This window comes from Impatiens glandulifera, chromosome 2 (genome assembly GCF_907164915.1).
Source record: "Impatiens glandulifera chromosome 2, dImpGla2.1, whole genome shotgun sequence".
In the NCBI taxonomy this organism is placed as follows: Eukaryota; Viridiplantae; Streptophyta; class Magnoliopsida; order Ericales; family Balsaminaceae; genus Impatiens; species Impatiens glandulifera.
In genome coordinates this window covers 65,752,155-65,775,094 of record NC_061863.1, presented here as the reverse complement: position 1 = coordinate 65,775,094, position 22,940 = coordinate 65,752,155, and the positions used below count along the sequence as shown (strand labels likewise).

The 22,940-nt window shown below is 28.0% G+C and overlaps 4 protein-coding genes across 4 annotated transcripts; 1 reads left to right on the top strand and 3 right to left on the bottom strand.

The window, feature by feature from the left end:
• Positions 1-3,358: 3,358 nt before the first annotated feature.
• Positions 3,359-5,416, bottom strand: LOC124927856 (IRK-interacting protein-like). The gene is made up of 2 exons (XM_047468343.1): positions 5,025-5,416; positions 3,359-4,956 (listed from the first exon to the last, which is right to left on the bottom strand). The coding sequence occupies exons 1-2, from the start codon at positions 5,235-5,237 to the stop codon at positions 3,514-3,516; spliced, it is 1,656 nt and encodes a 551-aa protein (XP_047324299.1). The 5' UTR covers positions 5,238-5,416; the 3' UTR covers positions 3,359-3,513.
• Positions 5,417-9,591: 4,175 nt separating this feature from the next.
• Positions 9,592-10,170, top strand: LOC124927858 (histone H3.2). The gene has a single exon (XM_047468345.1). The coding sequence runs from the start codon at positions 9,646-9,648 to the stop codon at positions 10,054-10,056; it is 411 nt and encodes a 136-aa protein (XP_047324301.1). The 5' UTR covers positions 9,592-9,645; the 3' UTR covers positions 10,057-10,170.
• On the bottom strand, positions 9,918-12,625 carry LOC124927857. The gene is made up of 3 exons (XM_047468344.1): positions 12,107-12,625; positions 11,022-11,305; positions 9,918-10,933 (listed from the first exon to the last, which is right to left on the bottom strand). The coding sequence occupies exons 1-3, from the start codon at positions 12,519-12,521 to the stop codon at positions 10,223-10,225; spliced, it is 1,410 nt and encodes a 469-aa protein (XP_047324300.1). The 5' UTR covers positions 12,522-12,625; the 3' UTR covers positions 9,918-10,222.
• Positions 12,626-16,100: 3,475 nt separating this feature from the next.
• LOC124927532 lies at positions 16,101-18,161 on the bottom strand. Its single transcript, XM_047467964.1, has 6 exons — positions 17,730-18,161; positions 17,498-17,647; positions 17,269-17,418; positions 16,967-17,086; positions 16,795-16,881; positions 16,101-16,727 (listed from the first exon to the last, which is right to left on the bottom strand). Exons 1-6 carry the CDS (start codon positions 18,090-18,092, stop codon positions 16,230-16,232), a joined length of 1,368 nt encoding a protein of 455 aa, XP_047323920.1. The 5' UTR covers positions 18,093-18,161; the 3' UTR covers positions 16,101-16,229.
• Positions 18,162-22,940: the final 4,779 nt, after the last annotated feature.

Here is a 22,940-nt window from a genome sequence, read left to right as displayed (position 1 = left end):
TAGTAATTATGCATGTTAGACCATAATTTTATAGAAACAAATTGTATATTTGTTGTTTCTTGGATTTGTTTAGATATATTTTTTCAAAGTTAAATTAAAATATTGAGAAATTAATTTAAAGGTATGGCGGTTAACTAACCGTCCATTGCCATTAATTAGTTTTATTTATGCAATTTATGCTGCAAAATTGCCATTTGGTTGAGTGACAAAGACATATTTAGAGATAGATCAAGACAAAGTTTAATGTGAAGAATCTTAGGCAATGAAATGGATTTCAGTAAAAAGATGCTCCTATATATTTCTATTTCCTTAGGATTAATTAAATATTAAGAAATAATTAAATTATCACAATAATTCAAACTTTCACTTTATTATGATGTTTTTACTAATAATTTAGCACTAGATTTCAAGTTAATTAGTATGGAAATTAATAATTTAACATTATCTAATTGATTTTTTTTGAAAATTTAGTTAAACAATAAAATATTATATAATTGAATAATATGTTTATTAAAATTAACTAATATGAACATTACAACAGCCCGAGTATAGGTTGTAATTTTGATTTGTGTAATGTGGGGCTCAAACTATCGTAATCTTAGTTGGGCTAACTTATCACATTTGTAAAAATAAATAGCAATTTTTATTATTGTTATTTTTTAATTATTTTTACACATTACACACTTTTTAAAACATTCAAATCGTATTTGACAGTTTTAAATGTTTGTCTTTCGAAAAAATAATCAATTTAAAATGTAAATACGTCAAAATTGTTAAACCGTACACAAAATTAGGTTCTTATGATTTTTTTTGAAAATATATATAAATATATATTTTTTTAAAATTTTCTTAAATATTTATTTATATTACATATTTTTTAGTCACCAAACTCAAATTCGACAAATTAAAATACATAAATTTAAAAAATACATCTAGACATTTTTAAATATCATTCTATTTAAAAACGTGATAAGTTAATTAAAAAAATAAAATAATACGTTAAATAAAATTACAAAAGTTTTATCCATTTGAAAATAATTAAAATGACTAATATTTTGATAAGTCAACCTAAATATGACCTAATTCAAAAGTTGGGTAAAAATGAACGATGTGAAATCTCAAATATTCAATTTGATATTTAATAATTTATACAAAATAATAATTTATAATCCAAATTAAATTTATCGTAATAAATTACTTGTTTTTAAATTCAAATCAATTTGAATTAGAATATAATCAATATATTAGTATTGACAAATATTTTTCAAATTCAAATTGAATTAAAATACTAATTAACATTAAACAAAATCCCAATATAAAACAAAATATTCACCAATATATAGTCTTGATAATCAATATCTTGAAAATTAATAATTAATTTTAAAATTTAAATAATTAAATTACTCACCTAAATCATTTTATATTTACTAGTAGTTAACTATATATATATTCTAATACATTCTGCGTGATTGATGAGCTTTGAATATTGACAATGTCATACTTAATTTGTATACAATATTACTTATCATATTCTAAGAAATGATATTAATTATGTCAAGTATACTTAGTCTACTTGTTATAGAGTTGTTAAGTGAAAATTTGTTGATTAAACCCATAATTTATGCATTAAAAAAACAGTAGTCTTTGTGCCAAATTAATGATATTATTTTCTTGCATCATTAAGAGGATTTAGAGTCGATATCTTTGGCTTAGGCTCTAAGTCAAGATTAAAATGTTAGATACAAAGTTATTAAAATATTGAGTTTATTCTTACGATTTTACGAAAAATTAACGAGTCTGATTTTAAATAAACTCTTACAATTTTAAATTACGATAATAAGATTTTACAATTTGACGAGTTTGTAAATAATTTCGATTATATACAATTTTACGTTTAAAAAATAAATTTATATTTAAAAATTATAAAATAAAGTTCTCATTTATTCAAATTAATAAATTAATATAATTAATTTTGTAAGTATAATTTTTTTACAGTGTTATTTAGTTATTATTAATTTTTAATTAATTTTATATTTAAATATATAACTTTTTTAATTTGGCTAAGTATAAAACATTTTATTATATAAATAATAATAATAATAATAATAATATATAACTATTATTTTTTAAATTAAATTTTTATGATTTCATAAAGTCTAGATTTTAGAGAATTTATAACTAAACAACGATTTTATCTAAATTCTCGATTTTGACAGCCCTTATTAGATATTTTTTTATTATTAATAATAATAATAAAATAGTTATTGAACTTGGTTAAATAGTATTGTACAAATAATCTTATTTGTAAAGTTTTAAAGGCATATAATATAGTAAGAAGTGCTTAAGGAACAAATAACATGTTAAAATATAGAGAAATGATTAGATGAGGGAATTTGGTGAGGGAATTTGGTGAGGGAATGACGTGGTATAATCTTATTCGCTGAAAAAATCAAATAATTTCTCTTTTTTCTCTCTTTCCTCCCACTTTTACATTTTCCAACCAATGAAGGTGATGCCACGTCATTCCCTCACCAAATTCCCTCACTAAATTCCCTCACTCTATCACTCCTCTAAAATATAATTGATTATTGTGATCATATAATAATAACTATATTATTAAATGATTAATTATGTTGTTATGAATCATAAGTTATAATTGGCAAATACGCAATACTACTAAAGTTGTCTTGGGTCATAAAAGGGTAGCAGACCCAATGGGCCAGACAGAATCTCCACCCCTTAGCTGGTTAAAGGAATTTCCGAGGGGCGAATTGGGCCACTTATCATTCTTCTATTTTTTTAAAAAAATTTATTCATTTATGTCCAATTTTTCGTACCATAATTTTTAAAAAATAATAATTTTTTTCTATAATAAAATAATTTTTTTCTTACACAAAATTTAAAATTATTATAAGAATGGTGAATATTTATTATTTATGTTTATTAAAATAACAAATTGTTTTATACAATAATTAAACTGACATCCAACTTTTGTTAATTTTAATATCGACGTGAAATTAACTTTATGGTTTTTTATGGTTTGAGTGGGAGGTTGAGACTGAAAGAGAGCAACCTCCTTTTATCCTTTCTTTGAAGAATTTTTTTTTTTTTAGAAATAGAAATAGGAAAGAGCTACGGCTTCAAAGCCAAGCATAGAAAACTCCGTAGAAGATTTCTGTCTAGAAAGAATGGAAAGAGAAGTGTCATCATTGAAAATTATTGTACAAATTAAATATCTTTTATATTATTTTATATTTCAATATAAATTATAAGTTAAATAATTTTTTTTTTTGTAAAAATAAATAATTTTTACTAGACCCAAACTTGAAGGTCAATCTAAGTGGAGACACATATAACATATTATATCAATTACTATAAAAAAAAATGTCACAGACAATTCTTATTGAAAATAACATATAGAAATTATAATTTGTATCATCACTAAACTCCTTTGTCAATAAAAGAAAAACATAATTAATTAATTAATAAAAATTAAAACGTTGGATGATTTGATTAGGTTAAGGATTTATACCTACAAATAACCTTACACCTAAGAACCCTATCTTGCACATAAAACCCAGGCATAACCATCACCTTAACCCGACCCGCCCCATTCAATCTCTTCTTGTCAACAAACACATCCTCCATGTAATTCCCATCAAAAACCTTATTCTCTTCAACCCTCAAAATCCCAACAGGCGGTCCAAACGAAAACGCAAGCAAATGCAGCAACCAAACGCATTTCGCCGCCACGAAGAACGACTGCAACAACTGCTCCGGCCACGGCCTGCTCCAACTCAATCCGGCTATGATACCAACCATCTTCTGGTCACAGAATCTGCTGAATTCCTCGCTATAAAACTTTGTCCCTTTCCTCAAAACCTCGTTCCAGCTCAGATTTCTTAGAGCCACAAAAGATGAGAATTGGGCTTGACGGTGTTGTTCTGGGTTTAAGATGTTTCGGCACCCGTTCTTTTGAAACATGCAGTTCTCGAAATCTTCGTAAAGAGCCTCGTTTATCATGCATTCCAAATGGTAAAGAAAACCCTTTGAATACTTTGAAGTTAAACTTAGTTTGTATGGTTGTAGAAGATTGTTGTTCAGATTGTTCATTAAATTTCCATCTGTTTCGTCGATTTGGGTTATAAGCGTTTTGCAGAATTGCTTAACCGATGATCTTGTTTCCGACACGATCTGTAAAAAACCCTCCACCATAACTTCGTCGCTAACCGGCATCATCGAAGGATTCTCCAATTTCCCATCTATTGATAATTCCTTGGTTTCAACTGCTTGTCTTAGAGCTTTCTTCAGCTCCTCACAGTATGTTTCCAAGTATTCCAGTTTCAGTTTCAGCTCCCTGATTGAAGTTTTCATTCCAGAAACTTCTTTTACGGCGGCGTCTCGATTTTCTTTGGCTTCTTGAAGTTCGTTCATCAATTCCTCAACTGAAGGGATGTTCGATTCCGTTGTCCTGTTTGGGGAGGCGCAATCTTTCTTATTCTTCTTCTTCAGGAACAGCCACGATAGATTCATGAGCCCTCTGTTCTTTTGACGGGTTTTGACAGACAAGTGTGAATCCGTCATTGGCCCAACGGATTTAGAATTCTGGATTGAAATGGTGGCCGGATTGCATTTGTTGCAAGATGAAGAAGAATAAGTTGCGGGTCTTATTACTTCTCCCAAACTGTTCCTTCTTGTAGGGTGATGGTTGCAGAAATCATGGCTATGGCAGGAAGATATGCGGCGGTGGAGATTAGTCGAACAAGAATTGGCGACGGATTTCTGATCGTCAGCGGCGGCGGAGGAGGGGCAAACGTGTGGAAGTAATCTTTTGTTTGAAGGTGAATCAAACATCTTGGAATACGAATTGATGCTGTTTTCCTCACCATTAACGTTCCAGCTTTCTGAAATAGCCCTGTTGTTCTCGAATTGAAGCTGTTCATCATCTTCATAGCTCTGTCATTAAAAGTTCATTATATTTAGATTTTCATGGTATCTAAATTGAGACCTTAAAAAAAACTCACTGGTGTGAAAACAGGGTAGTCATGGGCAGAGAATTGGGGAGCAAGATATGGGGCGGCGGCGGGAGAACTGGCCGGAAAACTGAAGTTGGCCGGACTGTTGATGCTGCCCTGCATCAGAGCAGCATGAAGGGCCCTGAGTTCTATTGCCTTGGCAATGGCTGCTTGCACCTCTTCCCTGCTAATTTCTTGTCCATTTTCGATGATTTCTGCCATGAACGTACTGAGAGAAAAAGGGTATTGAATCAAACGGTTGGATTTGGTTTGGAGAAGAAGAGAGACACAGAGGTTCAGACCATATCCATAGAAGGAAGATGCTAAACCATAAAATTATGGAGAGAGAAAGAGAGAGTCACGAAATGGAAAAACCAAGAATTCTTTTTTGTCTGGGGTGGTTGGAGGAGCAGAGGAGTGGAAAGGACGGTTGATTTAAGGATTAGTTTGTTTGAATCGTAATTGTCATTTCATTGTTTGGTATTCATTTTAACGTTTATATCGTTACAACCAAACAAGCCCTTCTCTGGTAAGGAATCCAACTCAACTCCCATCCTATTTGTTTGTGATGATCTTGTATTAACATATCATCATTAAAAAACAACATACTATTGTCTAAAATAAATTTAAAAAATAATTTAAAAGCTCTAGTGTGTTTTAAGAAAATGAGTATTTCTTTATTTTATTTTTTTATAATTTTATCATGATATATAATGTAAAGTTATATAGAATATTAGGCTGAGAAATTAAAGGTCACAAAATCTATATAGATTTAAGTAATGATTCAAATCAAAATTAAAGTAGAAAAGTGTAAATAAATTCAACCCTTGTTCAAATACTTATAATTATTTCCAAATATACTTCTATCATTACACCTTTGTAAAATGGTAGCCCTCACCATTAAACTAGTGGCAAATGGCAAGATGTTTTGTTTTTTTTTTGTTATCATAAAGAATTTTATTTAACTTTTAGAACTAAAAGAACTACATTTCAAAATTTAATGGTGGAAACTTAAAACTATCCCATGTTAAAATGCTCTATAATGGAATTTTGCATATAAGATCAAGTATACTAACTAATTTAGAAACACTTATAATTCTCACATAAAAACAATTGTGTTTTATTTGAATTGACTCTTAATTAGATATACATACATGGTCGGATCTATTTTCGAAAAATAAACAAAATTTTACAGTAGAAATGTGATATCCCTACTTAATTTTTTATTTACTTAATTAATTACATGTTTCTCTAATTCATAAAAAATTGAACAAAACTGTCGTGTATCACTTCTTATTATTGTTTGAAGATCACTCTAACTCAAATTTATACATAGGTATCTTATATAGTAATGCATTTTGTTTTAGTAGATTCAGATCTTGTTACAAATAAGGATGTTTTCAAATGAGGTCAGTACAGGGACCAAGTTTAAAACCTTTTGCTTGGATGTGAAAGTGTGTTTTAAGAGCTAATTATTTCAAGCTGACTTAGGAGCTTCAAAAGTAAAAAGGAAAAGGGTTATCTGATCTGTGGAAAGTGAACATATGAAAAGTGCCCACACATTTTGACAACCTTTTACATCATCCCATGGTTAAAATATAAAAAAGAATTTAAATCATCTAATATCAATATTTATAGATAAAGATAAACTTTAAATAATTTTGATGTTTGGATGACAGTTATAATTGAATCTACCTCTTTTAGGCTAAGACATGTTTCAAGATTTGAATAATTTCAAACTTAAGTATTAGATCTGGTAGGGAAGGGGACCAGAAAAAGACCCATCAAAACAATAAATTGCAGAAAAAATAGACAAACATTAAATGTATAAAATAATTATACCACACAATAGACAAAAGGGATATGACAAGAGAAATGAGTTATGGTCAAAAAGAAGGCAGCCTATAATAGTATGGGAAAGATTAATCAATTCCATGTAAGATTATGAAATGGATTATTATTTTCATTTTTAACTATAATTAATTACCTAACCCCTCTCCTTTCCCATAAAGCAAGCTCATGAGTTTCTCAACCTCCACATGCAAAAAGTTTGCTTTAATTTTTATTAGTGACTAATTTATCCCGATCTGTAAAATGACCACAATGACCCTCCTACATGAGCTAGCCCATCTATTTGGTCAGTATTTACCCGTGTCTTCTTTGTTGTTCGAGTTGAAACATGTTCTCCACCGTGATTGTTGAAGTTTGATTGGGTGTTAAGTTTGTATTCAAATATTCATATTCGTATTAAAAACTATAAGCATTAAAGTCATCACTCTATAGTCACTAAATAAAAAAAAAATGAGATATACATAGATTATATGTTGTATCTTTATTTTATCCATTCAAGATGGAATTTCAATTGTTATTTAAAAACAATATTATTCATCTTGCAATATGTTATAGAAAAGTGATTAGGGTTTCATCTTCAAACAAATAATTATTACACCCAAGTTTGAACATTAATCAAACTATCTTCATAGTATAGGTTACTAGACTTGTTTTGGATCTCACATAGCCTATCATTAAACTATAAATTGATCAAATGGGGTGGGTTTCCTAATCCATTTAGATCCTCCAATTAAGGCTCTAATGACCCTATTTTTGGGTTAGTGTAGACTGCTATCTTTTTGGAGTTAATTGGTGATTTCATTTTTATGTTCTGAATTTATTTATATATTTTTAATATATGTGATGATTGTGGTGCCCTAAATAACCAAAAAAGTATATTGTTTTATTTTTCATTTTAATAGTTATATTTTATAGTCTATTAAATAATATAATATAATATATTGTTACAATATGTTTGTACGTTTGTATTATTTTAAAAAAAAATGATTTAATTTAGTTGATTAAATTACATGTTAACAGTATATTTACCTAATTTAATGATTAAATATTGTTAATAATTTTAATTTTTAATTTTTATGATTTTACCGATCAAGTGTAAGACTATTGTATAAAAGATTGTATCGTATGAACTTAATATTTTTTATTATGCAAATATAAAAATAAGAGTTGTTATGTGATAACAGGTCTTATTCTGTTAATTTTTTTAAATAATCTCAAAATAATCTAATATAATGTCACTATTATCTCATTAATTACAATATTTAATTACTTAATTAAAATATTAAAATATATATTTGCAAATTTATTTTATCATTATAAAAAAATAACTTTTAAAAATTTTTACCAATAAAATTATTAAAATAATCTACATATTATTATTTTTTATAATATATTGGTACATTTAAAATAAAGTTGCAGCATTAGGATGGGTCTGTCCGTGTTTGGGTATTTTAATTATTCTTTTTTATTACATTACAAAAAAGCATACTTGTTTGATGCGAGTGTTTGGAGATTATTATTCATAAATAACCGTGTTATTACTTTATGAATATTACATTTTAAAATTTAAATAATACAAATATGTTGATCATTTGATTCAAATAACCCATTTCTTACACTAGTTATTGATCAGTCACCCCAAACCAAACGAGGCCTAACATGCCAGACCTCATTATCCCATATCCGGCAGACAACATTGACAGTTTGAAAGTGGAGTGAGATCTATTTTTCAAATTTAAATTCAATACAAATGCTTTAATTTAACTTTAATAAAATAATCAAAAAATAACTCAATACTTTTTTAGATATTAATTACAAAAAAAAAAACTGCTAGATGATGAAAAATTGAATTATTTAGATGAAATAAAAACATCTTTTATATTTAATATTTAAAATATTAATAAAAACAAAATGTTGATGGGTGATTTAAATAAGAATTTTTAATTGAGGAGATGATACGCAATTTTTTTTGGGGCTTTCGTTCAAAACTTGTTTATTTGGACAATTTATTTTAGTTATTGAAAATAATTTATTTTATATTTAAGTAAAAATATAATGTCTATAAATATTTTATATAAGATAGCTAGGTATCATTTAATTGATAGTAGAATATGTTTTGATTTATGATTGGCATAATGTTAGAGTAAATTAAAATATTAGATAGCGAATTCTTTAAAATCTAAAATAACAATGTAAAAGTGTAAACAATATGTAATATAATTAAAAATATTTATCTAAATTAATATTCAAATAAACAGTTTTTAATTTTTCTTTTTCAAAACCCATATCAAACTTGACCTTAATTTAAATATAAACAATTAATTAGTATACATAATTTCAATTCAAAATTTGAGAGAAATAATAAACAGCAAATTTAGGTTTCTATGGCACCATTCTTTGAGTTCGGTCTTCTTTTGATGTTTTGTAAAGTGTATAGGGCAATTTAATCTAGTACATAAAGTTCATGAATGTATTTGCTAATTTACCCCAAAAATGAGTGGATATCTGATCGTCAGATGCAAACAAATCCAACGTCCCAAAATAACTTCGCCAACCGAAGAATAAACTCTTTTAATTGGTTTAACTAATACTACGCGGATAGGTATCCGCGTCAAATAGATCTGCAACCAAATCAACGGTCTACAATCGTTCGCGAAATTTATTCAGATCCTCAAAAACTCCCGCTTTATTTTTCACTACAAATACAGTCCGATATACAATCTATCAAACCATCTTCTTCTTCTCTAATCGCATCGCAATCGCAATCGCAAACCCTAAAATGGCTCGAACCAAGCAAACCGCAAGAAAATCCACCGGCGGCAAGGCCCCAAGGAAGCAACTGGCAACGAAGGCCGCAAGAAAGTCTGCTCCGGCTACCGGAGGTGTCAAGAAGCCGCACAGATTCCGTCCAGGGACTGTTGCTCTACGTGAGATCCGAAAGTATCAGAAGAGTACCGAACTTCTGATAAGAAAACTTCCATTCCAGAGGTTAGTTCGTGAGATCGCTCAAGATTTCAAGACAGATCTTCGTTTTCAAAGCTCAGCGGTCGCGGCTCTTCAAGAAGCAGCCGAAGCTTATCTTGTTGGACTCTTTGAAGATACAAATCTCTGCGCTATTCATGCCAAGCGAGTTACCATCATGCCCAAGGATATTCAACTTGCTCGTAGGATTCGTGGCGAGAGAGCTTAGAATTTCAGTTTGGATTTTGATTAATCTGTTTGTGATGTAAATTTCATTTTCAATCGAATCGAATGTACTCTGTTTTCTCATTGTTAGCTTAATTGATGAATCGAATTCTGATCACTCTTCTTATTGTTCATTTCAAAATTACAAGTTTACAATACGAATTATTAACTCATACCCAGTTATTAGGAAGTGCAAAATCATGAAATCTGAAAGAGGATTCACCAGCAGTATCTCTTTCCATAACCATTCCAAGCCCACCTTCTACATCATTATCATCTTCAAGTGGAACCACTTGATTCACATTCACCGTTTGAACAACTTCAACAGGCATTGAAATTGGGGCTGGGGATGGGCTGCCCATAAACATAGGACCGGGTATTACTCTCGACCTGTCCCATAAGAAGACATGGAGTGTAATGGGTACCTTAGCATGCCTATGAAGAGATAACTTCTGGCTAAGAGAAACCGTGTCAAAACATCTAATGGCCCCTGTTTGTGAAACTATCCATGGCAGCACTTTCTTGTTACAAACCCTCGAGATAACTAGCCGTTTATTTGCCCATATGGCTTCTTTGTAAAGATTGTTAAGTCCAGATCTTGACGATGGAGCATCTTCATCCCCTTCTATGACAGATGAAATGTAGATGAACCCCTCTTCGGTTCGGCTAATAGCGAAACCGAGCTTGGTATCACCATCTTTAAGTTTTATCTCGATTGACATCTCCCCTCCAAGAGGAGAATACCATAATCGAACCGCTCTAACTACTCCAATGTCCACACCATGGTAATCCTCGAACCCGTATAGGCTTGCACCGGCAAGGTTTGATAAATCAGATAACGAGCCTGTGTTCACAGTCGAGGATGCCTTTTCTCCCGAAATCTGTTCAATTATTGATGTAAATGTAAGACTCATATAGATAGATTGATTGATCAAAATCAAGATACTAAAATGGGCATGTAAGTGTAACCTTGGTAAGTAACAATTCAGTCTGGATGTTCATAAAGACAAGGGGAACTCCGGTAGATTGGGAAGCGCTGAGCCAGGCATTGGCTCGGGCCAGGGTATCGTCTAGATCGTTGTAATGGGTCGAGGCTTCATCTGCAGCTTTTGGGAGGAAAAGAACGGATAGAAAACAGCTCGAATTTGGGACTAGTAGCATCTCCCGCATTTTCTTTTCCCATGGGAATTGAACGTAACCGTCTTGAAGACGAGCAACTGCTAGTGCGTCTTCTAGACGAGCGTTCCTAGTTCCTAATATAAATAATACGATAGAAATTAAATTTTATTTAGTTTTGTATGTAAGCTTGTTCAATATTATGATGTAAACGTGTTCAGAATGAAAGAGACTTTCATTTTCAATTAGTCAATCTTATACACGGAACAAGAATATTCCAAAATAAATAAATAAATTAATGAATAATATATATAAATAGTCTTGTCAATGAAATGAATGATCATAAGTTGACTAATAAATATATGTATTTTACCAGTAATATAAATAAATAAAAAATTAATTAATTATTTTTTAAACACGAGTGCTTCCATCACTTATTCAAGATATGAATTATACAACAACTTTACTTTAAACAAATAAGTTTGAAGGATAACTATCAAATAAGTGTGAAAATTTGAACCATGAATTTTTTGATATGAATTCATATTCATTTACAATTAAGTACAATTTTTTTTTTATCGAAGTTAAAATTAATATAAAAAGTGGTTGAGAAAAGTAATTGACTTTCCATTCAAATTTGAAGGTGGTGGGGAAAGACCCCTCCACGAGTAGTGGACCTACCCAAGTGATTTTTTTGATAAAATTTTAGATAAGTTAAAAAAGATGATTAGTTTTGATTTTTTTTTGAAAAAAAACAATTTTTGTTTAGTATATAAGTTATCTAATGAAACTAACCCATTTTCTGATAACAATTAAACAACAAACATTAGGAGGATTTTGAAAAAAAGAAGATGAAATCAAACTTTTTGATATTTTTATGAATGAAAAGTCAACTAAAATTAGAGAAGGGAATGAATGAATTATTAATTAGAAGTGACCTTGAATGGCAATGCAATCAGCTTGGGTGCGGTCCATAAAGGCGATAGCATAATTGGGGTCGTTGATGGATCGAAGCATATATTGTTTCTTCCCGGCCGCTTCGTTCGGAACGATACAACCTTGTAACTCGGCATACTCGTCCGAGTTTCCCCGTTTGACTCGGACAAAGATCGACGTCTCTTTATCCCTAAACGAAGAGTGTAGAAGCTTCTGGATTCCGGCTCGTCCGTTCTTAAAAGGCGCCCGAACCGTCATGTAATTACGTCTCCCGATCCGGAGCTCTTCAACGATGTCGCCGGTCTGTAGCATGCCGCCGGTCCATTCATCGGCCTTTGAACCGCCTTTTAAACACTCGATCGATACTACAGAATTAGAATTAGAGGTTACTGCTCGATGATCCATGGCCATTTTCATATGATCATCATCATGAGGAAGAAGAAGAAGAATTAAAATATTCTTATTCAACTTTCTCTCTCTAGAATAATGAGTTTTCTCCGGTCTGTCTGTCTGTCGGTTCAATTTATCTTTCTCGTAAATGTTTACACGCGCAGAACGAGAGATGGTCCGGTCTTATTTGTATTTCTTATTTTCTTTTTTTTTTCCGTTGAAAACTCAAAACTTCTTTATTATTAGTTTTTGAGAGAGAGAAGAAAAACATTTTTTTTATTTTAATTTAATTGCTAATAATAGGATTTGTAATTATGTAAACCTTTAAATTATTTATATTTTTAATTATTTAAATATAATAGAAAACTCATCTAAGTATATATTTTTTTTATAAATTAGTTATTTTTTACAATTATGTTAAGAAAATTACATATTTAATGAATGTTCTCTATTAAAATTTTTATTTCTAAAATTGATTATACAATTTAATATTTAAATTTCTATTTGATTATTTAAATTTTATAGATGTAATTTAATTAATTTAAAATGAACTTAAATAATTTATTGAGTTTGAGATTATTTAAACTCAAATAAAAAATAATTGAAGTTTAAAAATATTTAAAACATAGGAACAAACAAACAAACAAGAAAAGTTAATGCTATAGTCATTACTTAATTAGACGCGTCAAGGTTATGACGCTGTGCAAATGACGCCTTCAAGTTTGACGAGATTGAATTCCTAACCTTTTTTATTTTTTATTTTCAATCAATAAAAATTAAAACATAGTTATTATCACTAAAAAAGGTAAGGATTGATTATTACCGATTATAACATTAGAATTTATTATTTTGATAATATATATATATATATATATATATATATATATATATTTTAAAGTAAGATAGGTTATTTATTTAAATATTCGATACAATATGAGTACTTAAACTTAATAAAAAAATATTTTAAATTAGGATGATAGGGTTTGAATTTAGTTTAAAAGAAGAATCATCAAAATCATGTATTGAACTTGAATTCTGATAAATTAAAATTGTTAGGTTGTATGATGAGAAAAATTAAAATGTATTGATACTTCAACTGTCTAATAATATATAAAATTATTTTAAATTTTTTAATTTGACCTATTACAACTCAATAAAAGTATTACATAAATTATATATAATTCTTACATAAGTTTATTATTATTTATAAAATATTAAAATCACAAAAGATTTTAATAACTAATGAATTTGTATTTTTTGACCTATTATAGTTCCTACATAAATTTGTGTTTGTGTTGGTGATTTTTTTTTACACAACTTCCATTTTCTTATATAATATTTGTTTGACATTTGAGTTAACTAATAGGTTTTATAAAATCTTGTTTGATATATGAATGTAACTGTTTTTTATGTTTAATAAAAAAAATTGGTTGAAATTGCTATTAAAATAGTTTTAATTGATTTTGTTTGATTAATTATTTTAAAAACTATTTTATATAAGTTTGATTGATCTAAATTATTTTATAGATTATAATTCAATTATAGTGTTTTTCTTTCTTATAAAATAATTATTTAAATTATTGCATGTTTTTTTTATTTGATTTAATTTAAAATTATATTTTAAGATCATATAATTTTTAACAAACATAATAAATTTAACTTTCTTTTTGTACCAGCATATAAAATAAGAAAATCAATCGGTTCATATGTACATTTGTTGTAAAGATTTAACTACAACAAAACTAATAATGATATTATAAAAATCATTTGATATCATTAATTATTTAAATTATATTATATGTTATTTAAATATTAAATATATATTTTAAGACATATTAAAATAAACAAGTTAGTACATATTGAATATTGATCATATTATAAATGTTAGTCCATTAAAATAAACCAGTTGAGTACACATTGAATATTGACCATATTATAAATGTTAGGTCATATCACACCAGAGATACCTAAACGCATCAGCAAATTTTATTTCAGCCGACCGGCAAATGCCCAGCAAAATGGGAATTTACTTTCCCTCTATTTTTTTTTATTTACTGATATTGAATAGGGTGATATGGGTTGTGACGGTTCATATCACTATTTTCTTTTTAATAATTTTTATACATATAAATTAATCCTGACTTATATTTTTTACTTTTAAGTTAAAAATTTATAATATTTTTTAAATGTATAATTAAATTTATTATATATTTAAAATTTTATTTAATTTATTTTATATTTTTACTTATATTTAATCTTAAATTTTATAAATTATAAATTTCTAATTATAAATGATACAAATAAATACATTAAATATAATTATTTAAATATATTATTGAATTATTTTGTTGTTTATGAATTATTGATATATAATTAATTTTATTAAATAAATGAAGTTAAATATGTAAAGTTGATAAATATATAAATAATATTAATAAGGTTAAAAAATTAGTGTAAGAAAAAAATATTCTAATAATATTATGTTGGGTTTGGAAATAAATTTTTGGTTGGAGATGAATTACTGTTTAATGTGACGTTTATTGTATTTCGGGTTTGAAATGTGTTTGTGAATTGGGAATGGTCTTATACATTAGTTTATTTAGTTTTAATTACCTCTATATGAATGACAACCACAGTTTATTGATATGATATGATAGTCAATTTTGGGCTAAATATGATGTTAGTTTTCAAGGCCACTTTGTCATACTCAATTTCTTGGAAAATTATTAGTTCAATTAATAATAATAATAAAATTATATATATCAAAACATTTGATATTTTGTTAGGTGATGGATGTGATTTGAACCACTAATTCATAGTTTAAAATTATGATATGGTACTTTAAGGCTTGTGTAAATGGCAAATTGTTTATTTTGATTTTTATAATGATACAATTTTTATTAGGATTATTTTGGCTTGACAGTTTTTTAACTTAAAACATTCATAATATATATATATATATATATATATATGTTATTAATGACTCAATCACAAAGACTCGTTTATAATAATAAATAGGTTAATTCATTCTCTTAAATTAAAGCGTTTAAATGAACATTTGATTTTGTGAAAGTAAACTATCCCAATCTAACAAAAATAAAAATTAATGGTCAAATGAGACTATAAAACAAAGTTGTTTAAGATTTGACCTTCCAGCCTCACCTATTTTTACTGTTCATATTTTTTGAATTCTAAGAATTCAAATGAAAAAATGAGACAAAATTTAAGGAAGAAAAAACATTAATTTGTTAGGTTCAGTTTATTTAAATAAATTTTGTTCTTTAAAAGATGTTTATATGGGATAATTTTGAGAAAATAATTATTTTATAAAAAAAATATAAAATATTTTAATTAAAAAAAATTATATTTTGATTTTATAAAATGAACCAGAGACCCTTATTTACGTAAGAGGTAAGTAAGTAGTTTGATTTGTACCATAAGCATGAATAAACAAACTACTAAACATTTATTAAACGACAGTTATTCCTTATAGATGATCCCAGGGCCGCCGGTCTAATTTTTCAAGAAACAAGATGGAAATCTAACCAACCAACCTTAAATGTAATTTTCTTTAAACTCAATAATGTATTTTATATGTAATAAATAAATAAGTAAACCAGAGTTCATTCATGTTCATTGATTCATGAAACAAAAAATTTGATTTTACACCTACCTAGAGCAGAAGAAGAAGATAATGATGAATAATATTCATTGAACTAATAATATCTGATTCTACTACATCCATCTCTTATGAGCCGAAGAAGAAGATGATGAGTTCTTGGACCCATTACTACTAATGGAGCTCGAGTTCTGAACCCTCCTCCTGCTTCTAGAATCAGAGGGTGTCTTCTGCTGCTGCTGCTGCTTGATTTGTCTTCCTAAATCATAACTTCTTTGATTAATCCTTCTCTCTTTCAGGGGACTCACCACCGGCCGCAAAACTTGTTGCTGCTGCTGGATTTTCATCATCTTCAACTCATCAGATATCTCTGCAACCTTAGGAACGTTCTCAATGTTTTTCAGAAGTGGAGGAGGCTGAGGTCGGTTGTTGATCGGGGAACCATCATAGTCCGATGAAGAAGGGCTTGTGGTGCTGTCCATGTTGTACAAAATGTTGTCTAACATCACCGGAGCCTTCATCTGGTTTGAACTTGGGACTGAGTCAGATCCAGAACTAGAGCCAGACCCAGAGCCAGAGAAAGATGGCCGTCTGAGCCGAGTTAAGTGCAAAACCTGTTATGCCAAATGAATGATGAAGTTTGAGAAGAGCAATTACAAATCATATAATCTTCTTTTTTACCTTTTGTTCTAACACCATCATATCCTTCTTAAGTCTGGTGATTCTCAAGTTCTTCTTTCTCACAGTCTCTTCTAACTCAGCCACCCTCTTCATAAGAATCATCATCCAAATACATCAACAAACATTACAAATTGATTAATATAAGTAATATAACAATGGAATTTGTTATTACCTTGGAAGATGCATTTTCAGAGGATTGAAGGAGATAAGACAGTTCATTTATGGTTGCATCCTTCTCCTCACAATCCTTCTTCATATTGTAAATGTCTTGTTCGATCGCAATAGAGTTTAACTAATGAAAAGACACAAACAAAATGAATTTGGTGAGGGATAAAACCTCTTGATTTTCTTGTTCTTAACTAATGAAAATACATCAATATTTATAGGAAATAAATGAGTAACCACCCACTACTTTAGTTGATCCTACCACAAAACCCATAATTTTAACACAGACAAAGAATAAGGAATAATCACCTGCAAATCAGCGGAGGATGAGACGCTAGAACACCAATCCGATAAATCAGACATTCTGCGTTCTTCTTGTTCCTGTTGCGCCTTATACAAAGGAGGTTTTGATTTATACGAATTTTCATCGCCAAAGGAAGTTCTCCTGCTTGAAATTCCCTGTGAAGAAAACCCATATTAGATTTCATCTGATAAAATCAATTGAATGTCTCAAATCTTAATCTTCTGTTTTACTTACAGAAGGGACATTGTTTGAAAAGAAATGATGATCGCTTAGACGACGAAAGCAATTGCCCATGTCAGTGAAGGCTTCTGGTTGTTCTCTAACATTGTTAACCTGTTCGCACAATTTATCCAGCTTTTCTTGCATATTAAGAAGCACTTGATCCTGAAATTTAAACAGAATTCTTATTAAAATTGATAAGGGTTTGATCGAACATGATCTAGAAATAAAAGGGTATATAGCTAACCCGAAGTTCAACCGATTTCTTGAGATCAGAAATCTGTTTGTTCTTATTCGATTTCGAAGCTGCAGCAGCTACAACGGCAACAGTAAGAACCCGATGAATCGGGCTGAACAGATCCCAAGCCACGGATTGCTCTGGGTCTAACCCTCCTCCTATGGTCTTAGCCGAGCTAGCTTCATCTGCTCCGACGAGCCTGCCTTGAAGGGACACCCATGCCAGTTTTCGTGCGGCTCTAACAGGGCGGCTAGGCTCAGTGAAATTGCTGGAGAGGCGTCGGGAATTGGGGGTGGCTATCGGAGTGAAAGACTGTAGAGAGACATGAGACGGCGGCATGAAGAAGAAACTGCTTTCTTCTTCGCCTTCCATGGCGGAAATGGGAAGAGAGAGAAAAATCTGAGTGGCAAACCAAGCGGCAGCATTCAAATTTGTAGAGAAGAGGGAAGACACGAAATTTGTGGAGAAAAATGAGAGCCGTTGGATGAAAACATATGGAGACACGAAATTCAAGTCTTTGATAGCCGTTGGTATTTTTCTTTCACTCTTTTCAAATTTAAAATTGACAGATCATTATTTGTTTGATCTTACTTGTTTTATTATAAAATTAATTTAAGAAGAATAGCAGTGATTTAACTATATTTGATAAAAGGTATATAAATGATTGAATTAATTAAGGTATTTCATTTAATTAGATTATTTTAATGGCTAAATTAATGAGACTTTCTTTAATTAATTAAACGTTCCAACATTGGAAATTGGATGATTAGATTTGTAGTTATAGAAACAATTAATTTTAAATTTAAGGAAATCAATTTTAGATTTCCATAATATCCTTAAAAGAGAATTTTATATTTTATATTTTACAATTACAATTACAATTCATTTTCTATAAATATATATAGAATTTTAATGCCAGCTTCATAATTTCATACAATTGTAGATTATTGAGTTTTATACTTTTATTAAATAAATAAATATATTACATTTTAACCAAACAAAATAGTTATAATTTTTAATGTATATTATTATAATATAATTATGGCATAAAATTATTCTGAATTTAAGAGATATTATCATAATCTTTATTTCCTTAAATTATTATCAATTTCATGGATTATTGTAAATTCCATTCTTTAAAAGCACTAATTTTACATTTTCACTCGCATGATCTTTCATGGTATATTGGCAGAACTATCATATATATTAGCATAGTAAGTTTAGCTAATAAAATGTTTATATACCTTTCACAAGTTGAATATGCAGAATGTTCATCTTATATCATATAGTTGAGTGATCATACAAATTGAGTTTTATATGTTCCTTATCTACACTCCTTATTTTATTGCCTTATTAAGTTTATTTGGATTTAAATTATTTGGTGAAAAATGGTAAGTTATTAATATATAAAGAAATAATATATATTTTCCAATTTAAATAATATTAATTTAATATTTTAATTAATAATTTATTAATAGAAAATATTAAAAATATGGAACCTAAGAATGAGATTGGGTATTTGGGTTAAGTTTGTTTTTTTTAAACTAAATTGATATATCATAAGATACTGGAATAACACATCTTTTTCGCACTAAATTAGTTGAAATGATTAATTCTAGAATTAGAGGTAAGAGATTTGAGATGATCTGTAAATATTTCTTGAATTATTTTAAACATGTAAGCTATTTTTATGTATTAATCCACAATCAGATTAGATTGAAGAGACGTGAAAGGGTAGATAGTTCTAAATATTTCTTAATTATTTTAATACACATGAGCTAAATTTTATGGATGAATTACAATGAGTTTCCATTTTAATTATCTATCAATACCATTACAAATACCATTACAGAACTCCAACCTGAACCCAAATTCAATTTTTTATTAGTCGATATTCGAGTTGGAATTTAGGGCATTCGAACTCTAAGACGGTATAAAGTTCTAAATATTTCTTAATTATTTTAATACATATGAGCTAAATTTTATGTATGAATCACAATGAGTTTCGATTTTAATTATCAATAAATATCATTACTGAACCCCAACCTGAACCCAAATTCAATTTTTTTATTAGTCTTTATTTTCGACACCAAACCTGATTTGAATTACTCATTTTCCAAGTCATTCCTGGCTGATATAATATTTATACCCATTTTCATCCATAAACCTAAGTTCACAATAAAAAAAAATATAAGACTTGGTTATGATTGGATATTTAATCTTCCAATAACCTATCAAAATTTCAAATATACAACTAACTTAACGACTAAAATATTAAAAATAAAATTACTTTACAAAATTATTTATTATAAGATTAGTATATATATTTTTCAACTTATTATCTTTATTTTGTTTAAATTAATCAAATAAATAAATTTAAGAGACTAAATATTATAAATTATAATTCGTATTTCAAATGTAAATTCGAGTAGTTAATTGACAAAAAATATTGCCTAAACTAATTTACTCAGATTGAAAATCAATATAAACACAGATAGAATGTAATAATTGATAGTAAAACATGGAATGAAATCAATTTCTCCCAAGAACCTGCTCTGAAGGTATTTCTTTGCCCAAGGATCTTTTTATATAACTTTTCCATGTAGAAAAAAAAGATTGAAAGTTGTAGGAAACCAAACTGACCCAACACCAAAAATATCAATCCAAATTAAATAGTTTGGATAAGGATATAGGTTAACCCATAATTTGCCCACTCCTGACATGGACCTTATCATTTATCAATGCCTCAACTCGATCATAAGCTTTCCAATAAATTCTATGCCAAATTATGACATGTAGTAGATGGGGTGGCAAAAGTGTCAATTAGAAAAAAGTATGAAGATAGAAAATAGGGATTGAAAGTATGAGAGATGTTTTGTTAATTTAAACTTTAAGTACCTCTAGAAATGTTATTTTAATTATTAGTATATACTATGCATACTTTTCTATTTCTCTACCTTTTATTTAAAGTAGAGAATATGTGAAACATGATGATTTTTCCCTGTCTTTTACAATGGTGAGATATTTATGGTTTGTTGATATAATATTTTACTTTTTTTTTTGATATATTTAATTGTAGACATCACATGAATTAAGTGCAGCTTATAAAAAATAGTTTAATATAAATTCATAATTTAAATAAAATGTTTAATGACCATACAAATAAAAAAACATTAGGAGCCCAATCAAGAACATCCAATGCTCACATCAACCTCAAAAACCTGGTGCAGTCTAGCATTGTTTCATTCTAATAAAATCAATACATTTTTTTTTTTTTTATATTTTGTATGAGATATAGCCGACCGACCCTATATGACAATAATCAAATTTATCGTTGTAACAAAATTAAATTTTGGATTCTAGTTATGCAATTCATGTCTCAACTTCACAATAATTATAAGAGTCTCAATCATCACAATATCTAGTAACGATCACAAATTTTGGGGTATTATAGACAAAAAAAAAATATTTATATTTATTTTTTATTTCATTTATAATATTTTAGGTTAAATTAAAAATATAAATAATTTTATATAATCAATTATATATAATGACTAAACTTCTTACTAACATCTAACCACACATCTTCAATTGTACTAGAAATATTCATTTATGAAGCAATATGCCCCTAGGGATCAAAATATTCATTAATTGGGTTATCATGAGTCACATCCTAGTAGTGATGGAACCAATATCATTTTATTTTATTTTAACACAATTATAAATTGCCAAACAATATAATCTCTATATATATAATTTTTTTAATTATACAATTAATTATTGTCAAACAAGAATAAAAACATTTGAATTTTTAAAATTGTATTGACACAAATTTGAGGATCCAAATTTTATTGATTGAAACCCAATTTGAAAACATTCGGATTTGGAGCTGAATTTGTATTTTAGAAAAAAAAAATTAATTTTTTAATATCTTAAATATTGATTTAAATAAATAATATTTTCAAATATATTTTAATAATGTATATATTAATTAGTCCATTAAAACTCAACTTTCCGTATTTTAAAAAAGATAGATATTTTTTTATTGCATTTTGATAGTTTAATTTTATCTTTTAAATCAAACTATTATTATTAAGAAAAAAAAAAATGCAAGGCCATAGTTGTAAGAAGATATTTTTGATGTTTGGTTCATGATCATTTGTCAAATCATGTGTGCAAAATATTTTAGATCAATTATTTTGTTGAGCAAATAAATAAAATCAGTTATTTTGTATTTTTTTTCTCCTTGCCTGGTCACATCATGATTGCAAAAAGCCAATCTTTTTATCAATGTATTTATTGATGTATATTTAAAAAAAAAAAATTAAAATATAATATTCTTACTATTATTAATCCAAATAATTTAAGGCCTTGTTCTCCTTGGGTTATTTAAAAAACCCATACAAAATCCATTTTCCAATCAATCACTTCTCACCAATCACATCACTCATATCATTAACCAAAATACAAAAATACCCTCTATTTTAAATTATTATTTTTTATTTTATTTATATATATCAATACCCTTTAAGTCTTTTTACCAAAATTAATCATTAATTTCTCACAATCATCACTCATCATCCAATCTTTCTCTCTCTTAGTTTTTTAAAAAACCCACAACCGAACAAGGCCTAAAATAATCCAATTTCAAACCAGGCTATATCGTATAATCAATAATATTAATTATCATAAACTTTTAAGGATGAACACATTTAGAATATGATAATTAGTGACGTCCACACAGTAAATAGTAAGCAAATTACCACTAAAAACTAAATAAAATTTATATAAAAAATGATATTTATAAATTTTTATTTTCGTATATAACATAATTAAAATATTCACTTCAACTTTCTACGTTTTTAAATAAAAATAATGACTCTCTGTCTCTTAAATTAACTGTGACACAATTCAAATTATTTTTTATTGAGAATTAAACTTTAATTGAAACAAACATAATATAATATTGAATACAAATTAAACAAGTTCCAAACCAGACTGTTACTTTTTCAATAATCAACACATGGAAGCATTTCTTTATGTTCCCTATATATATTATTAGAATAGTTTTAGTGATTTATGTTTCATACAGTTTTAGAGCATGTTTGATTGTTTTCTACAGTGACTTTGAGCTGTAATGTATATTTAATTATTTTTATATTTTACTCAGTTTATTATAAAAGTAAAATGAACCATGCAAAAATAAATAATTTAACTTTT